The following is a 19,100-nucleotide window of genomic DNA, read 5'->3' on the forward strand; positions in this document are numbered from 1 at the left end:
CAACACGAGGACAAAGACTTCCCTTGATGCATTGCTACAACAAGCTCCAAGGTTGCAAGAAATGGGACGACCTCCTCCACACTCTATTGAAGGACGTGGAAGATGGGCCGGTCGATCCAGCCGGCGCCTCCACCGGGCGCCCCATTGGCAACAAGAAGGCCAAGGCCGAGAGGAATGTGGCGCCGTTACTGGCAGCCGTGGACGCCTCCCTCTAGAAGATGATCAACTCATTCTCGGTTGAGAACAAGGAAGCGTCCGATAGGGCCGCCGTCGTGTGGAAGAAAATCCTCGACAAGCAAGACATGAAGATCGAGTTGGAGAGGGAGAGGGTGGAGGAGGCAAAGATGGAAGCTCACGCCGCTGCCATGAAGGCCACCAACGAAGCGACGCAGCTATCGTTGGCTAAAATGTCTCAAGGATCGGAGATCTTGATGGCCGACATGGAGAAGATGGACCTGTTGGCGCGGGCGTGGCACGAGATGTACAGCGGGCGCATCGGCCAAGAGGTGATGGCGGCGCCCCGGCACCGTCCACGTTCATGTTTACCCCGGCACCGTCCACGTTCATGTCTCCCCCGACATCGTCCACGTTCATGCCTCCCCCGACGACCGTGGATCCTGTTGCAGCGACGTAGCTACCGCTGGCCGCCGATCTCGCTGATGTCGTCGAGGTTGAGCCAACCCGTGACCTCCTTCATGTGATCATCTGGCTTGGAAGCCCCTTTTTTGCGCTAGAGACGGTGATCTGGTGGCCGTGTGTTGGCCCAAACTTCTTATTCCAAAACCTATTTGAATTTGGTGGCCGTGTGTTGGCCCAAACTGCATATTCATAAACTTATTTGAATTTCTATGCTTGTGTTTGAGTTTTCAAATTCAAATTATCTATTGGAGCTGTCGTATGAGGCGCGCCGGTGTGGGAGCAGCTCCCCCAAATAGAGGATGCTGTGCCGGCGTCCCCCATACGACAGTGTCGACGCCCCTGCCGGCTACTATTTGGGGGGCGCCGGTGGAGATGCTCTAACATCACACATCTGAAGAGGTTTTGGTGACGTGGCATGCCAATAAATGAAGAAAGAGAGTGAGGTAGTAGCTATGTTACCATAACATCACACACCTCAATGCAAGATGAGTCTATAAGACTAGTCACAATGCATAGTATCATATAGAAGTATCATGCATATGATACTACTACATGTTACTATCTCCACAATGCATGGTATCATATACTAGTATCATAGTCTCTATATATTAATTGTTTTGTAGAATCTCAATGCAAGCATATGTACTAGATTAAATGATATGAATTTTCTAGTAGTATGTGCTATGGTACGGTATCTACCTATGCTACTAGTATCATCTCTCCTCCATAACATCACACACCTCAATGCATGGAATGCATGATACTACCTATGATACTCCCATTGTGGGTAGTCTAATATACTAAGACTTCTCATAGTGAGAGTAACATAACTAGTAACATCACACATCTCAATGTATTTTGGTGACATGGCATGCTAATAAATGAAGAAAGAGAGTGAGGTGGTAACTAGCTATGTTACCATAACATCACACACCTCAAGGCAAGATGAGTCTACAACATAATAAATGATACAATGCATGACACCACATACTACCTCCGTTTCAAGGAATAAGGCGCACGCGTATTCAAAGACGAACTTTGACCATACAAATTAAGCAACAAAATCTTGATTATATTATATGTAATTAGCATCGTTGAATTGTGTATTGAAAAGTACTTTCTAATGATGCTAATTTCTTATAAATAATATTTATATATTTAAAGTAATTCATGGTCAAACAAAAAGCACGTAACCTAGACTACTAACCTAGACTAGTAATCTTTATATATTCCTTGAAACGGAGGTAGTATAAGTTACTACCCACTATGAAGATAGTAACCTAGACTAGTAACATGGCATATGTTACTAGTCTAAGTTACTCCCCACTATGACCAGCCTAATTACACACACAATGCATGACATTAGATATAAGTTACTACCTACTATGAAGATAGTAACTTGAACTAGTACTCCCTCCATATCGGATAGTAAGGCAAATAGCTCGGCGCAGCAGGATTAAGGCAAACGTTGATTGGTTGAGATTTTCTTCGTTACTCCATCTGCGGGAGTAATTAGAGGAGCTGAACCATGTGTTTATGCCCACGGGCGCTCCGTGCATGGTCGAGAAATCGTGCATGCATTGACGGAAAGCAAATCGTGCGGATCGCTCTCTCAAACAACATGCAGAGAAAAGGAAAGGAGGAGCTGAAAAGTAGGAAACCACCCATGCGGTATACCTAATAATCCGGTTTGTCTTCTATGGGAAAATTTGCCTTATTATTCGGTATGGAGAGAGTAACATGACACTATAGCCTAAGGCAGGAAAAAAATCTTTAATAGCTATGGTCCTGACCTAAGCCTAATATGCCTAGGCAATAGGTTGATTTAAGGGCATAATGCATCTCGTTTCATTTTCCTTTCGGTGGCGTACAGCGTACAAGCACTCATTGACCGGAGCTATCAGCCAACATCTTCCCATTCAACAGTAAACATTTACGGTGGAGGTTGATCGCGAGAACAGGCCGTACTTTTACATGGGTGAAGTGTTCACGATTGGGGAATGGGGATGGACAGGATGACAGGTTTGTTTCGCAAAAAGTCAATAGTATGGAGGGTGTTGTAGCAAAATCGCCAAAGGCAAACCCACCCACCTGGATCTGAACGGCACAGAAGAGATCGGACGGTGCGCGATGGCCACGGTGCAGAGCACCTCGAGCCGGCTGAGTTCGTATAAGATGCAGCCCTCGTGCCCGCTCCCTTGCTCAGTTCAGTTCCTCTCCTCCAGTCCTCCTACACAAAGCTCCAATGGGTTCCGAGTCCATGCGGCTCTGAGATCTCCCCAACATACTCCTCCGCCGCCGCACCGCGGAGCTGCTGCCCTTGCCGTAGCTCAGCGCCACCGCGCTACCTCCCGCTTGCGCCGCCGGCGGCCATCGCTCGTCGCCGTTCTCCTACCTCATGGCGTCCCTGCTGTCTGCTCTGCGCCCACGACGGTGGACACTGGTTTTTGAGGTACGAGCTTCTTGTCATCCAGTGATTGCCATCTTAATCGCAAAGTAACTTCCCTCGGTTTTTGCCCTTGACTTACAGTAGCTTTCTCTTCTTGTTGATTCTGTCTTCTACCAGATGGAGAGGACGAACTCTGCGCCAGCCGAGTCTTGCGAGCAGGAGGAGGCCAAGCACCATGAAGAGTTCAGGCCGAGAGGATTCTGTTCTCTACGAGTATCTGCATCTATGATCCATACATAACAATACTCCGGTGTTATCCTGATTGAGCTTTTCTTCTAGCCACCACCCTCCTCTTCCGCTTCTTCACACCGTGTTGCGATGTTGGCCTCTTCTTGACCTTGCAAGACCTTTTCTTGACCTTGTAAGACCCAACATTGCTAGAACTTCTCCCACCGCCTTCTTCTTCACTCTCCACCCTCTTGTCCGTGCCCCGTTCCTTCTAACCCTCCACCCTTCCTCCTCCCTTCCATCTATCCCTCCTGAGCTATTTTCGTAATATTGCCTTTTTTTCTTCTTATTATTCAAAGTACTAGAAAGCAAGAGGATACACGGAGTGTCAAGTGTGGGAGATTCTGCCTCCCCTGTCAATGCTATGTGTAGATTCAATCATTCTTAGATTGTATTTTCCATTTTTGTTTTGGCTGTAGAGAGTACAGCTTGATGAGACACGAAAGCACGTTTGCTGGTTGCCATCATGCTCTTGCATGTGGAGCGCGGAGTCTTACTTGTAACCGAGCATGTTTATGAAATGCATGGTTGTAATAAGTTTGCTATTCCTACTTGAATGGAAACAATTTGATGCTGCGGTACACTGTTGAGAAACTGCTCATTTTTGGCACTGCGGATGCATTGCAGTGTTTGTGAATTGTGAGTTGTCAATTCGGTTTGTTATGCCGGTAGCTATGCAAGTTCAGTTCTGTCTCATCTTTGTTGCATCCTAACATTCGACCCTACTCCAAGGACGCGGAGCTCCTTCACATGGGCTGGTGTCAGCTGACACCCATGCAAAACACAAAAATCTTCACTAGTTAGCACTAGCTAATGATTATTTATAGAAGATGATCCCAGTGAAATAGCAAGAATATAGACTTGATCCCATTAACATTTTTTCCTAGCCTCGTCCCTGCTACTCGATATTGATCCTTTTGAGGCACTACAAGTTCTAACCGCTACTAGCGACTATTTTACCATTTCATCGTCCACTGGTAGTATGAGACCAATAAGTTAGAGCTGAAGTATATATACATTTTACAGTAGTAGAATCTTGACCAGGCTAGCAGGATAGTTTCAGTTAAATAGTCTTGAAAGTAAAAGAGAACTGTAACAACTGTTCCAGCTAAGAGTGTAAGCAAAGAGGAACAGTTTATGTCAGATTCAGGTTGGTATAGCGCTAGTATGAAAATCATTACGAGAGTCAATTCATAGCACTCAATGTATGGAAATTTATGGAGCTGCCAGAGTATTGAATCAACTAGTGCATCACTACCTCTCTCTTTCTGTGCACCTACAAACTCATGACTTGAGATCTTGTCAACTGTACATACACTGCTGATGGATTTATCTCCAAAATGAGTGAATTTTAAGAATCATGCGGAGTATACTAAATTACTGCAGTACAGGATGTAGGGAGGAGTGGGGAATAATCTCACACGGGCAAACAAGAACTAAAAGCATTAGGATAAGCCAACAGATGACAATAGCGATATGAACAAGATGTGGATAGCTTAAGCAATGACAACTGTCAAGGAACATAAAAAGGTCAGCAATTAGGGGATACACACTCACATCACTTTAGGAAAAGAAGGAAAAGGCAGTGACAGAGGTTGCTCCACGAGCGCCGCTTGAGTCAATTCACAAATCATTGACACCACGACGGCTACAGGTAATGGGAACGTAGAGCAAAATGCCAAAAAGCAGCTCTTACATGCATGCTGAATTGCTGATGCTTTATACTAGTAACACTTCAACTAACCATCATTTGGTTATTACCACTGTCACCAGGTTAGCATGCCAAATAACAGTACCACAGCTACTGCTCCATTGAAGCATCGTATCATAGTGGCAGATCAGATATGTACATCCAATTGGTAGGGGCACTTACGCACGAGTCTCTGTGTACAGTAAATGAGCCATTGAAATGCATCAAATGGATCAACCTACCATTCCTGCAGGACACAACATACTTCTCCATGTACATGCATGCCTGCATCTCCTGCGAGCATGAATGTGACACTATACTACAAGTTAGAGGGCAGAGTGCTCTAATACTAACATATGCTTTATTCCATGGATGGCGTTACTGCATGCATTGATCAAGCTGCTTCAGCTGGTGGTGCTCTTCACATGGGTAGGCTTTCTAGTGTAAGGGACTAGAAGGGCACCAGAGCTGAAAGGCTAAGGCTACTGCAAGTATCATTGCATCGAAGACTTTTCTCTCCGAGAACTAAAATAATAAAATGAGAAAAATGAAGAACATTTTTTCCCTAGGCAACAAACGAGACAGACAATGTGCCAATGCATAACTAGGGCCGAACCAGTGCGTGCTGCTAGGTATTGACCTCGATGATCAAATATTAGTTTTTGACATCTTTCGCCTCAAAAGCAAGACTAGTTTGGAATGCTAGTAGTACAAGAGAATGCTCATCACGTGCCTCCCTCGTCTAGTTACAAAAGGGCTGAGCACTGAACATTCCAGGCTGGCGCTTTTATCAGTTAACGTAGATAGGTGATAGGCGTAGATTAGTTGAAGAGTCTGGTGCTCAGAGAACTCCAAATTACTGACAAATTATCCCAGAGCAACTATGGAAAAATCAACAAATTGTATACTATGTTGATCTCAGTGGAGAGAAGTCCAATTTACCCCCCTAAACTCGTCTCAAAGTTCAGATTACAACCCTCAACTTTATTTTGGTTCAATCTTCAACCCTGAATTCTATATGCTGTTCGAAATTGGACCTTCTACCCTTTTTTTGACATGTATTGAACCGTTTTTTCTCGCCAGTTAGCGGTTTTTCTTCCTATATACTGTGCCAACTCATCAACATATAACATACACGGTACAAGAAAAACCAGCTTAATACAATGCAATGGGTGATTTTGAACCGTTTTTAAAATTCAGGGTTGAAAGTTGAACCAAAGTAAAGTTGAGGGTTGTAAGCTGAACTTTAAGACAAATTTAGGGGGGTAAATTGAACTTCTCTCATCTCAGTGAAACAAAATCAGGAGATCATGGAGATGCATCTAGTTCATACTATCCAATTTTTAACTGACCCAGCCCCTGAGATCAGATATCACTATCAGGCTATGAAAATTTTGTTCTGCTAAGGTGTGTGTGGATGGAGAGCAACAGGTCTACATGACAACCACGCAGCTATAGTCCCATGTTTCCTCTACCCTTTGATATCGACAATTGGACATTTATGAGGTGCCCACCACTTTCATCTGTCCCTCCAAAGAGAAAAGAAAAGAAAAAAATACTCACAATCTGCACCTATGTACCCTGGCGCAATTGGACAGCTGCTTGACGCAGGGGGTATAGTTTTGTCCTTAAATGCTTTTTTGCGCTCTCCTCTCCCCCACCCTGCCTGCCGCACACATTTGAAAGCGCAGCGGCATTTACGCCTCACAGAACGTTTGAAGGCTTGTCATGCATGCATGCATGCTTGCTAAGGGCGCAAAGCCTCAGTTTTCTCAGCTGAGAAGTTAGTGGTAAGTGGACAAAACGGATTGAATTTCAAACAGTGAAGCGAGCAGCGCCTGTGGGCAATCAAACAGATGGGCAGGAATCCACGCCACGTCCAGAAACAGTTGCAAGAACAGGAGCAGCGATCGACGAGCGTAGAACTAGCAAAGGGTAAAAAAATGCTGCCGAATCGTCGTGATACTACTCGTACTCCTCCTACAAACTAAACTTTGCCCAACAGGGAAGTCTCAGAGCAGGGCATTGAAAGCATGCATGGCTGGGGTGGGTAACCTGACTAGTCAAAACCTAAATGCATGCATGCACGCGCATGCATGGCAAAGGATCCGGTTGTAATGGCTCCCATATCTTTTGCATCTTTCTTGAGAAGGAACTGGTGCCACACCGGTTCTTCCAAGGGATACTAGCTAGTCTTTCGATCTCCTGGCAGATGAAAATCAATGAGGTAGGTATAGAGGCACAGCCACGAACTACTCGACCATAGTAATACTCGATGGTCATCAAGAATAGAATTCCAAGTAGTATTGGAAAATGCGATTAACATTGCCACAGCTGCTCAATATTCCAATAATTCATGTCTGAATACTGAATAGTCCTAGTAATGCCAAGGGAATACAATGTGTATCTTGTATGTTCATGTTTGCTCTAAAAAAGGTTTGCTCGATCTTCTCAGTTCATGGCACTGGACATATACTTCTACACAGATGACATATTTTCTACTCCCACTTTGTCTCTTTTTTGTTCTGAAATCTGCCAGGTTTTGTTCAATGACCTCTGCCCTGGACCACTACTGATACCTGAACTCTACAGAGCAGCTCAGTGATACATCATAAAATGACCATAAATGGGTAGCGTATGACCGTAAGATTGCAACATAAATATTGCAGATCCTAGAGCCCCTACGATCCATTCAAAATAAACCGGTTGCCAAGCTAAAGATCTCTCCCGGATCTCTTCCCTGCCTGCAACTGCAAGGGGAGTTCCAGGAACCGCCTGGCTCCTAGGAGCGATGTGTACAAGACGCAAAATGGCAGACTAGATGAGCAGGGTGGTGGCGTCTGTGCCCTCCCGGTGCAGGTGGAAAGACAAGGCAGCGAAGACCCTATCGCTACTAGGCAAAGCCCACGCATGATTGTGTTCTGATCAATGAACAGTAACAAAACGCCTACATGATAAGTAAAACTGTGTAACTGAAGCGCATTGAAAAAAGTGGTCAGGTAGACTGTGGTCACCATTGTCAAGTCAGTTCGTGCAGAACCAGAAAGTTAAATGCTCTAAATTTACAGCAGACTAGAGCAAAAAGACTAAAACCTGAGCATGTTCAAAGCCACAAGAAAGTTACAGTGGAAATTAGAATCAGGTACTCCTACTCCAGAGATGAAATTTTACCTGCTCCTTTTGGCGCCAGGGGATGCATGCATGGACCAATCAGCAGCGTGTTAAAGAGGGTGCAGTTAAAATCAATTTCAGATCTTGACTGATCGAGTCTTGGCTACTCAGTGCTGCACAGTCACAGTGCAAGACATATTAGTTGGCCGGGAACATAACGAAAATCAATGGTATAAAATGTAAAATTACAGCGCTGGCAGTTTGACTCACAGAGTTCTTGATCCTGAACATTGGTGGATGCAGGCAGAAAGATAGTATATCGGGGCAATAGGAACACAACTGTCAAGAGTGTATGCATTTCTCAGAATAAATTGATTACAAGTGGCAATATTTACATGCTATCTGTTTATAAAACTGCCAATCAACTTGAGTTAACTGGCTTCGTGTACACAACCTTGTTTACATGAAACCTATACAACAGAGTATACTCTCGTATCAATAGATTAAGGGGCCACAAACTCGCCAAAATAGCCGGCACAGGAGGTGGTCACCCTGGTGAGGTAACAAGTGCCGACTTCTCTGACCCAAAAATCCAGCAAATTAGAAGGAGCACTTCAGGTGTTGACTTTCAAGCAAAAGTATGGAACTACACAAGGACTTGAGACCTCGCTGCACGACGAGAGCATTTGACGCGAGCACTCTTGTTCGCGCCACAAGCACACCCTTCTAGTAGATCGAGATCTTCGTCACATATTAATATTGATGCCATCTCTGGACAGTCCAAAAGCATTTTTGAGCTAAGAAACCCTGCAATTGTCCAGGTTTGGTATAGCCTCGACTGTTTTCCAATAAACCTTCCATTCCTCGTGTCATAATATTCTGGCCACTTGTCATCCGAGAGCTTCTTCTCCACGGCCTCAACAGCCCTCCTTGCCAAGTCAGGCCTACCCATCTTTATACAGGCTAGAGTGAACTGAATTTAACAAAGATAATTAATCGACCTTAAAATCGTAAAAGAAGAAACAATAAACAAAAAGAAGTTAATACTTAATAGAGAATCTGTACCTGCCACAGCAACGTAGGCCAAGATCCACCATTATGATATGACCAGGGCCTGCATGCAGCAAAGAAGATTTCACACGACATAATCAATCCCAAAACAGCAATTTTTTGCGAGAAAAATATCAAAACAATAAAAATTTGGTCAATATCCAAAATGATATTTGATTATCATAGGTAAAGACTTCACATCACGGGGACAAAAGAATTCTATTTGGAATGATAGAAGCAAGTGATGCATATTTGTAGATTTAGGAAGATCAAGTTCTAATGCAAAGCAATAATAAGATGTACCAAGTTCTCAAATTCCACAAACTAAATATACATTCAGCATAGAGAAGTTTCAGTTGCTCACGTGTTTTTGGGGTCACAACCAGTGATAATACGCCATTCCTCATACTCCAGAGCAGGGTAACATATTTTGAGAGGCATATTTGCAACTATATCATCCCATTTGGTTTCAATGAGATTCAGGATACCCTCTGCTTGCTTTGGAGTGGCTAAAGAGGAAACAATCGCCCAGAGATTTCCTAGAGAAAAGAACCTGAAATCCATGTGAGCTGGTTGTAGGTTTCCTATAAGATAACCACCTTTCTCAGGAATCCAATCTGCAAGCCAAGATGGGATTTGCTCTGGGTAGATGTTGAACTTATTGATAGCATCATGTGAGTACTCCTCAGTCTTGTAGCGGTAAATCTCATTTATCTTCTTCATGTCCACCCAATAGTACTCTCTTATGTGAAATGACAGAGCACTGAGCCTGTTGTTGATAACACGGATCAAGTTCTTAGACCCATCATCTATATTGACCATTTCACGGGCACAGCGCAAAGCAGAATAAAACAGAGCCTGCGAAAAGAAATCCTGTTAGGCAGCTGATGAGAAGACTCTACAGTTCATTTCTCTTTGTCTGTGAGCCTTGCATATGCAAAGTTAAGGATCAAAATGAGTTGCCAGTTCAGAGTTTCTTATTAGAAAAGAACATCCTCCTTAATCCCCATCAGGCCATAACTATACTATGCAATACTTGAATACATCAAGATCAAGTGTCCAAGATTAGCTAACCTGGATCTCGAGAGGATGCCCATGGATTCCCATCCTCCGATCAATCATGCATGATCCATCAGTGACTAGCAATGTAGGAAACATGTCAAATCCATCAGACAAGCACAAATTGAGGATTAGTCTGATGCCTGTCTGCACATCAACTCTTTCTTGTAGTGCATAGTCTCCAGTAATTTTACCATATGCCCTCAATAGAATTATCCACCAAAGCCCTAAGAAAATAGAGCTTCGCATGAAAATCCATGAAAACAAAATTTATGTCCGAAGTTATAACACAACCCCACTCAACACTCACCAGAGTCAACAGGTGCTACACGCCCAATGGCCGATTCCCCAAAGTCAGGGTCAAGAACCTCCTCAAATGCTTCATTGTTTCCATCTAAAGGCACAGATCTGACTTTAAAACTAGCAGGCATCAACCCCTGACCAGGACTGTAGCAATCCACTGTCTTCTCCCAACTCTGAAAGGTACAGAAATAGAGATGAGCAGATACTTCAGAACACATCGCTCACAACTTGGAAATTCAAAGAATGATATCCAGGACAAACAGAGAATTGGTACTTCAGCTACAATCATTCTGATGATTTTAGAAGATGCTACCCAAGGCAAAAAAATATATAATGGCGCTGTTTTCAGGGGTTTGGTGGATGGGACCTGTTTTATAAAGCACAAAACCATGTTTCCAGCATAGTATACCTATGTTTCTAATTTTGAAGAGAAAGCATTCAATCTCAGAACACATATATCACTAAAGTATTAAACCAATATTAACCATGTTACTCAAAATTAACTAGAGCACTATTGACATTAGTGATGAACCCTAATTCACATTTTACTCCGATTGTTCTAGTGTTTGAAATTGAATGACTGGCATGAGTAATTTGATTGAACTAGTACACAAACTTGAACATAGACTTTCCTCAAGATCCGTTAGTCATCGTGCAAGTGGAAGTTGCGGGGTTGCGAAAGCTAATGACAAGGAAAGAAAGACTTAATAGCACCTGAAAGCTGTAATCATAGGGACCGCACGAATATTATTGTTTTCATGGATCATATAAGGTGAAGTGGCAAGTTGTTGTACTGTTATGTTTGCAAAGACATTGTAATCACAAAAGTGGATTTTTTGGGCAAATTACCTAAGATGTTAAACTATATCATTACTAGACAAAATATGGGTTGTCACTAGCACTGGTTGCTAAATGGTAACACGATCTCTTGCTTGCTTACTCTAGCCTACATTATGGCTGTAGACAACCATGTCGCACCACATTTGGTATAAACGCTTACACTTCTGGTGAGCGTAGGTCCATAACTTTGCAGACTGGATATCTATGTCTGCGAAGTTGTATAAGAGCTCCAAACATGTAATCACGGATTATTTTTTTGCAAGTCCTTTACCTAGTTGACATGTCATTTATGTGGGACAAGGTGGTGGCATGGCATGGATATGGGAATTCCTTCTCCGCCTATCCCCCTCACTGTGTATCTCATGCCCCTCTTTTGTCTCTCTGATCTGGCAGGGAGAGAGAGAGCCTTTGCGGGTGTTGCTAATTGAGCTACTAATCTCTGGATCACTGCTAACTTGTGTGGTTGGCTATTGCTCCTGGACTCATGCAGCAGTGGAGCAGCCTGCTAGTGTGAGGAAGACCACTCAGCCCGTTCCTCTTCACCGAAGGGTGCAAGATCAATGAGCTATGACACGCTATTCAGCGGGTGGCTGCTTTTCTCTGTCTCAGGACAGGTACCAACCTCTGCACGGTTTTCTACAAGAGCTACAGCAAACCAGACCTTCCCTGGTAGGATACTGCCTCTACCTTCATTTCAATCTCCTTCAAGAGTTCAGTCCCCCTCCTCTAAATTTTACAAGGCTTATTCATTGTTACCTTTACCCTTCGACTCCATGTTCAACCTCTTGCAGTGCTGCTGCGAGCTCTCACTCCAACTGCATCGCATGTGCCTACCATGTCATGTCCTCCTTCTCTGAAAATCTACAGGTCAAGGCAGCTCGAGGGAAAGCCTCAAAGCAATTGTGAGTTTGTCTCTACCAGCAATTAGGTGTATACGCCATGTCACAGTGGTGAAAAAGTTGATGCCTACCTATTGAGGAATGCAGTAAGTGTGTCACCCAGGCTGTGTGGCACATTAATGTTAAGTGTGTCGCTGTCACCTCCAGCCAACTTCTAACTCCATGGAGGATAAGCCGAGATCGGTTCTTGGCTTGCTGGTGCACTTCTAACAAATTTGTGCCTCTGCCTGCAGATTTTAGTATATTCCGTACACTGATATATCAGTACTGGGTAGTTATCCAACTGACTAATTGGCTGTCGATAAATTTTCAACAGGTCGATAGATTCTTCTTACAACTCAGTGCCCACTGCCTAGTCCTCTTACTCCCACACATATTATATTAGAGCGAGGAAGAAACAAAATGTTACTGCCTCCGTTCCATATTAGTTGTCGCTGATGCAGTACACAGTTGCACTAAATCAGTGACAACTAATGTGCAACAGAGGGAGTACCGTCTAATACTCATGCGTTTGAAACATGTCCCCAGTGCAATCACAATCAACACCAAAGCAACGGAGGGAGCTCTACCGCTAAACGACGAGAAGCTACCGCGGCCACGCCCGGCCCGGCCGTAAGGTTGGCGGTTGGCGCTCTGACCCTAGAACACCCCTGGCGCTGCTTTTGTGTCGCCATGAAACCCGCCTCCTAGCGCGTTCTCGCTGCCGTGCATAATGAACGATGGGAGAAGGAGTTAATCCAACGGCGGTGCGTATGAGAAACGAGGAGTCCTCCTACCAAACGGGAAAGAGATTCGCCAAAAAACGGGAGAGAGATTTAAGGGGATGAGCGTTTAATTAGGGGCAAACCTAGAAAGTTTTACAGATGGAAAAGCTCCCCTTAGCGACGAGCCCAAGTTTTTACGCCTTAAGCATAGGAACGGAGGGAGTATTAATTTGTAAGCTCATGGACCTACTTGCTCCTACAGATTCTTTTTCCTATTTAAATGCAGCATAGCTAGAATATCTAACTTTTGCCAACGCTCAAAGATGCCATCCATATTGTCAGATCCAAGAAATTGTGCCAGATAAACTTACCACACACTAGAGTGGTATTCCTAAAATGGCCAGTTTGGATTGTGTGCATGCAATACGTTGATTACGGCTTAAGATGTATGCGCCGTCTAAAATAGCCTGTAGCCAATTCTTGTTACCAGGATGCTTGTTTGCTTTCGAGATTGTACTGAACACATGTAATGAGTAGGCTATATGCATCCTTGATGCAGAGTCCTGAGTAATAAAGCTTCCATTTTTTCAAAAAAAAGAAAAGCATTCCTAAGCAATGTAGCCAATCCCACAGCGTAACTAACTATGCACTCAAACTAGCTACTTGAAAATGAACCCCATGGTGAACTTCCAAATTCGGCACAGAAGAAAATGTGATACTCAATGTAAGTTGAGAGTCAAATTATAAGTGCAGGCGGAAAACATACATCGGTACCAAACTAACAAAGATGTCAAAGTATCATAGATTCAAATCCTACAGAATAATTACACTCATTATTGAATGCATGCAGAGCAACACCGCCAACAGATTTGTACTGGAAAAGTGCTACTCCTTCCGTTCCACATTAGTTGTCACTGATTTAGTACAAGACAACTGATGTGGAACCGAGGGTGTACCGTGTAATACTGATGCGTTTGACACATGCCCCCAATGCAATGACAATCAACAACAAAGCAAGATGTCTAAAATTGACAATATACATTGAGGGTTTGTTCAAACAATTGGTGGTGCTATCTTGGAATGCCTATGTGAGATACACTAGATTGTATACATTATCTGCCATCCTAGTGAAATGACATTATAATTCCACAATAACCACCACTTTATAGCACATTTACAACATTGCTGCTACTGCATTTCAACTGAACGTGCATAGTAGAATTTTTTGTAGAGGACGTGTATAGTATAGCAGCAGTAATCATTTTAAGAAGATGATGTAACTCACCTGGAGCTGCAGGGTGTGCAGCAAGAAGTTCTTGACGATGTCGCTCTCACCCCTGAGGAGGAACGCGATGGCAGAGGGCACGAAGTCCCGGATAAACACCTGGTCGTAATTGAGCATGTGGTTGGCCGTGGACGGGTCGTTGGCGGCCACCGTCCCGACCGCGCTGCCGCAGTAGTTGACGACCGCGCGGTTGAGCAGCCACCACGCCTCCTTCTCCTGCGGCGACTCCTCCCTGCTCCTCACGGCCTTCACCCCGGCCTTGAGGCCGTCCAACTCCTCGTGCTGCAAATCCACCGGATCCTGCTCGGGCGCCGCGGCGGCCGCAGACGCTGTCTCAGAGTGCGACGGGGCGGTGGGGAGCTCGTCGAGGGGGGGCGCCTCGAGCGGCGGCGACGCTGGGGCGAGCGCGGCGCGGAAGGGGTCGAGGGGCGGGGGCTTGTAGCTTCCCGCCGCCGCCGACGTGGCGGGTTCCACTGTGGTGGAGAGGAGGCGGCGTGCGGCGGCGGCGGCGAGGGGCGCGGCGGCGGTGAGGGGGGAGTTGGCGAAGTGGCGGCGCGAGAGGTGGAGGAGCGCGTGCCGCTGCGCGCCCCGGCGGAGGTGGGAGATGGCGGCGGCCGCCATTGCAGCGCGCGCGAGATTTGGATTGCGGAGGAAGAAAAAGGGTTCGATCGGATTCGGGGAATTGAGAGATTTCGTGTTGGGTTCGCGCAGGCTTGAATCGAATCGAAAGGGGAGTAACTACTCCGTAGATCGTTAACTTAAGTAAGTAGCGGTAGTTTAGTTTTGGAAAGTGTAAAATATAGGCGCTGTTGGAACCGAACGGTGAAGAAGGCGGCACGTACGTGACGGTTGTCCGGGAGAGAAAGTAACACGAGCCACGCACCCCATTTGTGGGTCACGTGGAACAGGAGGGCAATGGAATTTGCCTTGTTTCTGCTCACATTTTCAATCTTTTGCGAGGTTGCGAGCAGGGCTCACTTGTTGCATCAACATTTGCTTGTCAATCAAATGGGGACACGAGTAGTTCTTTTATCAACTTTCTCAAAACTTGCCTACATTTCTTTAGCTCCAGTACACATGGATGGATGTGTTGTAGTATCACGAGAAGAGACACAAAGAAGTAATGTATGTAGACTTTTTCATATACGATTCTCATACATCAATATCATTTGTGGAATTATTACTGTGCCTCTCAACTCGTTGTGACTTCCCATAATAACAAAGTCAAGGTGTTTCAACGTCCTAGCACACAAAAATGTGTGCACATCTATGCTGGGTCCTGGATGATACACATCCTACAGGTGTCATCCAACCTTAGATTGAACCGCATTTAGTGATTGGGAGACCATCTCTTATGTTCCAACAAAAAACAAAGAGAACTTAGTCTCATATGATCAGAATTCTCCTCCTCTTGCTCTCATATGGGGAGACAAGTGGTTTATTAGGTACCTCCACTCAATTCAATAATGACCAAAATGACACCTTTGTCACTAGTCAATATATTGGCAGATTATTTGCAATAAAATGCAAATTTCTCATAACCTGAACCTGTAGTTCAGTTTCTTAAGTACGTGGATCAAATGTCAACGACATTTCTTAGCCATTTCCTGGCATTTCGTGTGGTACACATCTCTCCCTAATGTCAGAAAATGTCGTTATTGCAAAAGCAATAAGCGTAAAGGCCCCTAACTCCCTTTTCAGGTTAAAGTTTGTGACGAATTAACAATCATACCACAGTTATTCCTCACATAGATCCCAAATATATGTGAGGGCCCATGACATACGTCGGGGTGGTGATATCGGATGCAACCGATTACCGCAGATGGGAAATCCTATTTCCACGTGCAAACTGCAAGGGGACACAATATTAAACATGCGGCGTGTGATTCCGCGTGTTACCACCAACTAAATGTTGGCAAATCACAATTTTGTAACATTGGTCATGCAACTTTGACTCTCTTTCAGAAAAGATCTAGCCAAACCATTGTGGGTATGTACAAAATATACTGAATATGACCATTGAATGTTCGTGAATCAAATTCAACGACAATTCTATTCCAATGGCATTATCCCACGTTAGTACACTCTGCTCTAAATTCGTCAATTTGAGCACTTAATTCAGTATTCACGTGTTTTTGTGTGAATGATGCACACATAAGATCATCTTCAAGATGCATCTGTGCAACCACGAAACACCAACATAAAATCCACACAATGGTTGAGTAACCCACATACATTCTTGAATGCTTTCAAGAGTAGTGTGTGGCTCATTCTGAATTTTAAGGTGACAGTGCCTTAAAATTAATTCCCCTATGGCACATCTAGTGTACATAAAATCTTATGATTGCTGGGAACATTGAATCAGTCATGTGTTGGTCAACAAAATTGTCAATAATTTCTCTAACTTCTCATACCATGGTGAGAAAGGAGGAAAAATTATTGTGTACGCAACAAAATTAAGTATGAAATGATTCGTACGCTCAATTTTCTCAACTATCATGTCCTAGGGACAAGATGTTGCAAATTATACTACATGTAGTAGTACAATAATAGGCTACAGATATCTGGGATAACCAAGAAACTAAGCGAGATCTCCGGGACATCTTGGAAATAATCATCCACAAACATATCATCATTGTGAAGGAGTCATTTTCCTTCTACAATGCCAGAATATTTTCTGGTTGTTCCTTTGAAGTTGAACTTAAATCTTATCACATTGAACTCATTTGCCTTCTCCGTTAAGGAGTTGGTGGTATGATTCAATTCAATACTTGACATATTGGTAACCATTGGTACCATATTTCGTAGTACCACACCTTTGACAAACAGTGTTGTCATTGCGATCATTTCTCTTAAATGATCCATTCCCTTTTGAGATATATACTTATTTTTTATTTGTCATTTTGCCTTCACTTTACATTCAACTCTCTGTGGTTTTTAACCACTAAATTTCTTAGCACTAAGAGCGCAAGCATGCATTTCACGCAATGGTATCACACCCATTGAACGTGATGATACTTCATAAGAAGTTCATCATATTTTCACCCTGAAATAAAAATGGTATTTATATTTACCATATAGGAGAATGTAAAATGCAGCAAGGACTTACAATCAGATATGTATCCGAAATTGCCTTATCATATAATATCAACCCAATGTTGATTTATAGACAAAAGACTGATAAGCCTTAACGGATTGCAGTCCCAAACACGAATCGAGTCGCTGCGATTATGCTATCTTATAAATAGCCATGACATTATCTACATGTGGAGTTTCTGTGGCGACATGGCCACGGGTTCGACAAAATCATCAATGTCCATGACCCATGTTAAATGATTACTCCCACATAATGTCATCTCATCGTACTACCTTTCGAGAAAGGTTAGCCATATGATGCATGAAATGTTCATGCATTAATTTACCATCAGTAAATTAAGTAGGATAAAAATGCTATGGCTGAGCATAATCATGGTCATGGTGATTCGTAGTGACCCATAGGTCAAGCCTTCCACAAGAACACCACAATGTGGTGTAGATCTGCAAATTAAAGTTAGTCACCTCAAAAGGGACAAAACTTTAATTTCCTTAAAGCACATGGAGGTAGTCAACCACCTAGTGGTGCCTCACTCTTATGGACATTCTCATCGATCATAGTCTCCATAACCTTATGTTATTTATAACACATGAAGGTAATCACCAAAAAATGGTGTTAAACCTCTCAGTTGTGCATGAAAATTAATTCGTAGCTATGATGGCGTCTCATAACTTGTGTTTGCATGGAAGGTAATCACCAAATTATGCAAGTATGTTTGCACAATTCTCTTCATAGCATAGCATGCGATGTTATCGTCGTCAATGTCTTGGTTCCACATTTGATGGAGTATATGACACTAAAGTCACAACCAACGACAAATGCTATGAAGCTACCAAGCATTTGAAAAAACTTCATCAAGGTAGTCACCACATGTGTAGACATCATAGTTTTAAACGAATATTATTCCGTTGCTATGATCCCATGCCATAACTATTGTTCCTTCGCTTTTGCTTAAAACACATGGAGATAATCACTACTAAGTAGCGTAGATCTCACTCTTATGGATATTTTCCAACCTTGTGTTCATTAAAACACATTGACGGTATCACCACACATGGTGGCGTAGACCTCACAGTTGGGAAGGAAGTTAATCCTCTTTGTAATGCAATCCATAAGTTGTGTGCAAAATTAAAGGGGTCATTATATCTGAATGACACAATATAGACCTCAAGGTAACGGTGCATAATCTACAGTTAAGTAGTAGATGTCACTTATCAATTATTTTCTAATTCACAAGTATAAACTTGAGATAGTTATGCAAGTGTCATACACTTTGCTACCTGATGTTTTTCAAATTTGTGAGCAAACTCCATATTCTATAAGAATAATGGAGCCACCATATTGCTTTGCAACAGTATTACTCATGTAATATATATATATATATATATATATATATATATATATATATATATATATAGGACATATTTATACTACACCCGGGTGTAGTTACACCCACGCGTGTTTCGTATAATCTAGGGAGTATCTATCATACGGAAGTATATGTACATGTAGTATGAAGTATATAAGACTATTTTGGTAGTATATATAATACTTTGTAGGCAGTATGCAGATTTTCTTACGTAGACTCATTTTTTACGTATACATGTGCATGTATTTCGTATATATAGTGCAGACTACATGCTCACTTATATTTTTTTCACAAAACTTGGTTTGTAATATCTTAGATATAATATAAGAACATAATCAAACCGATAAAGTATGGTACATACTTCCGCATGGTAGTATATA

At 43.2% G+C, this 19,100-nt stretch overlaps 1 protein-coding gene across 1 annotated transcript; it reads right to left on the reverse strand.

Annotated features, from left to right (window-relative positions):
• Window positions 1–8,447: 8,447 nt before the first annotated feature.
• Window positions 8,448–14,991, reverse strand: LOC124682214 (neutral/alkaline invertase 1, mitochondrial-like). Its single transcript, XM_047216946.1, has 6 exons — window positions 14,258–14,991; window positions 10,537–10,702; window positions 10,242–10,453; window positions 9,532–10,025; window positions 9,183–9,231; window positions 8,448–9,090 (listed from the first exon to the last, which is right to left on the reverse strand). Exons 1-6 carry the CDS (start codon window positions 14,876–14,878, stop codon window positions 8,764–8,766), a joined length of 1,869 nt encoding a protein of 622 aa, XP_047072902.1. The 5' UTR covers window positions 14,879–14,991; the 3' UTR covers window positions 8,448–8,763.
• Window positions 14,992–19,100: the final 4,109 nt, after the last annotated feature.

The sequence above is a fragment of the Lolium rigidum genome, unplaced genomic scaffold (assembly GCF_022539505.1).
Source record: "Lolium rigidum isolate FL_2022 unplaced genomic scaffold, APGP_CSIRO_Lrig_0.1 contig_70768_1, whole genome shotgun sequence".
In the NCBI taxonomy this organism is placed as follows: Eukaryota; Viridiplantae; Streptophyta; class Magnoliopsida; order Poales; family Poaceae; genus Lolium; species Lolium rigidum.

Excerpts from the sequence above, each read along its gene's own strand:
- LOC124682214 (XM_047216946.1), bottom strand. The coding sequence starts at position 14,878 with ATGGCGGCCGCCGCCATCTCCCACCTCCGCCGGGGCGCGCAGCGGCAC. Across the intron at positions 10,703-14,257 it reads TGCACACCCTGCAGCTCCAG|AGTTGGGAGAAGACAGTGGA; the intron begins GTGAGTTACATC and ends TGTACCTTTCAG. Across the intron at positions 9,232-9,531 it reads GGTTGTGACCCCAAAAACAC|GCCCTGGTCATATCATAATG; the intron begins GTGAGCAACTGA and ends TGCTGCATGCAG.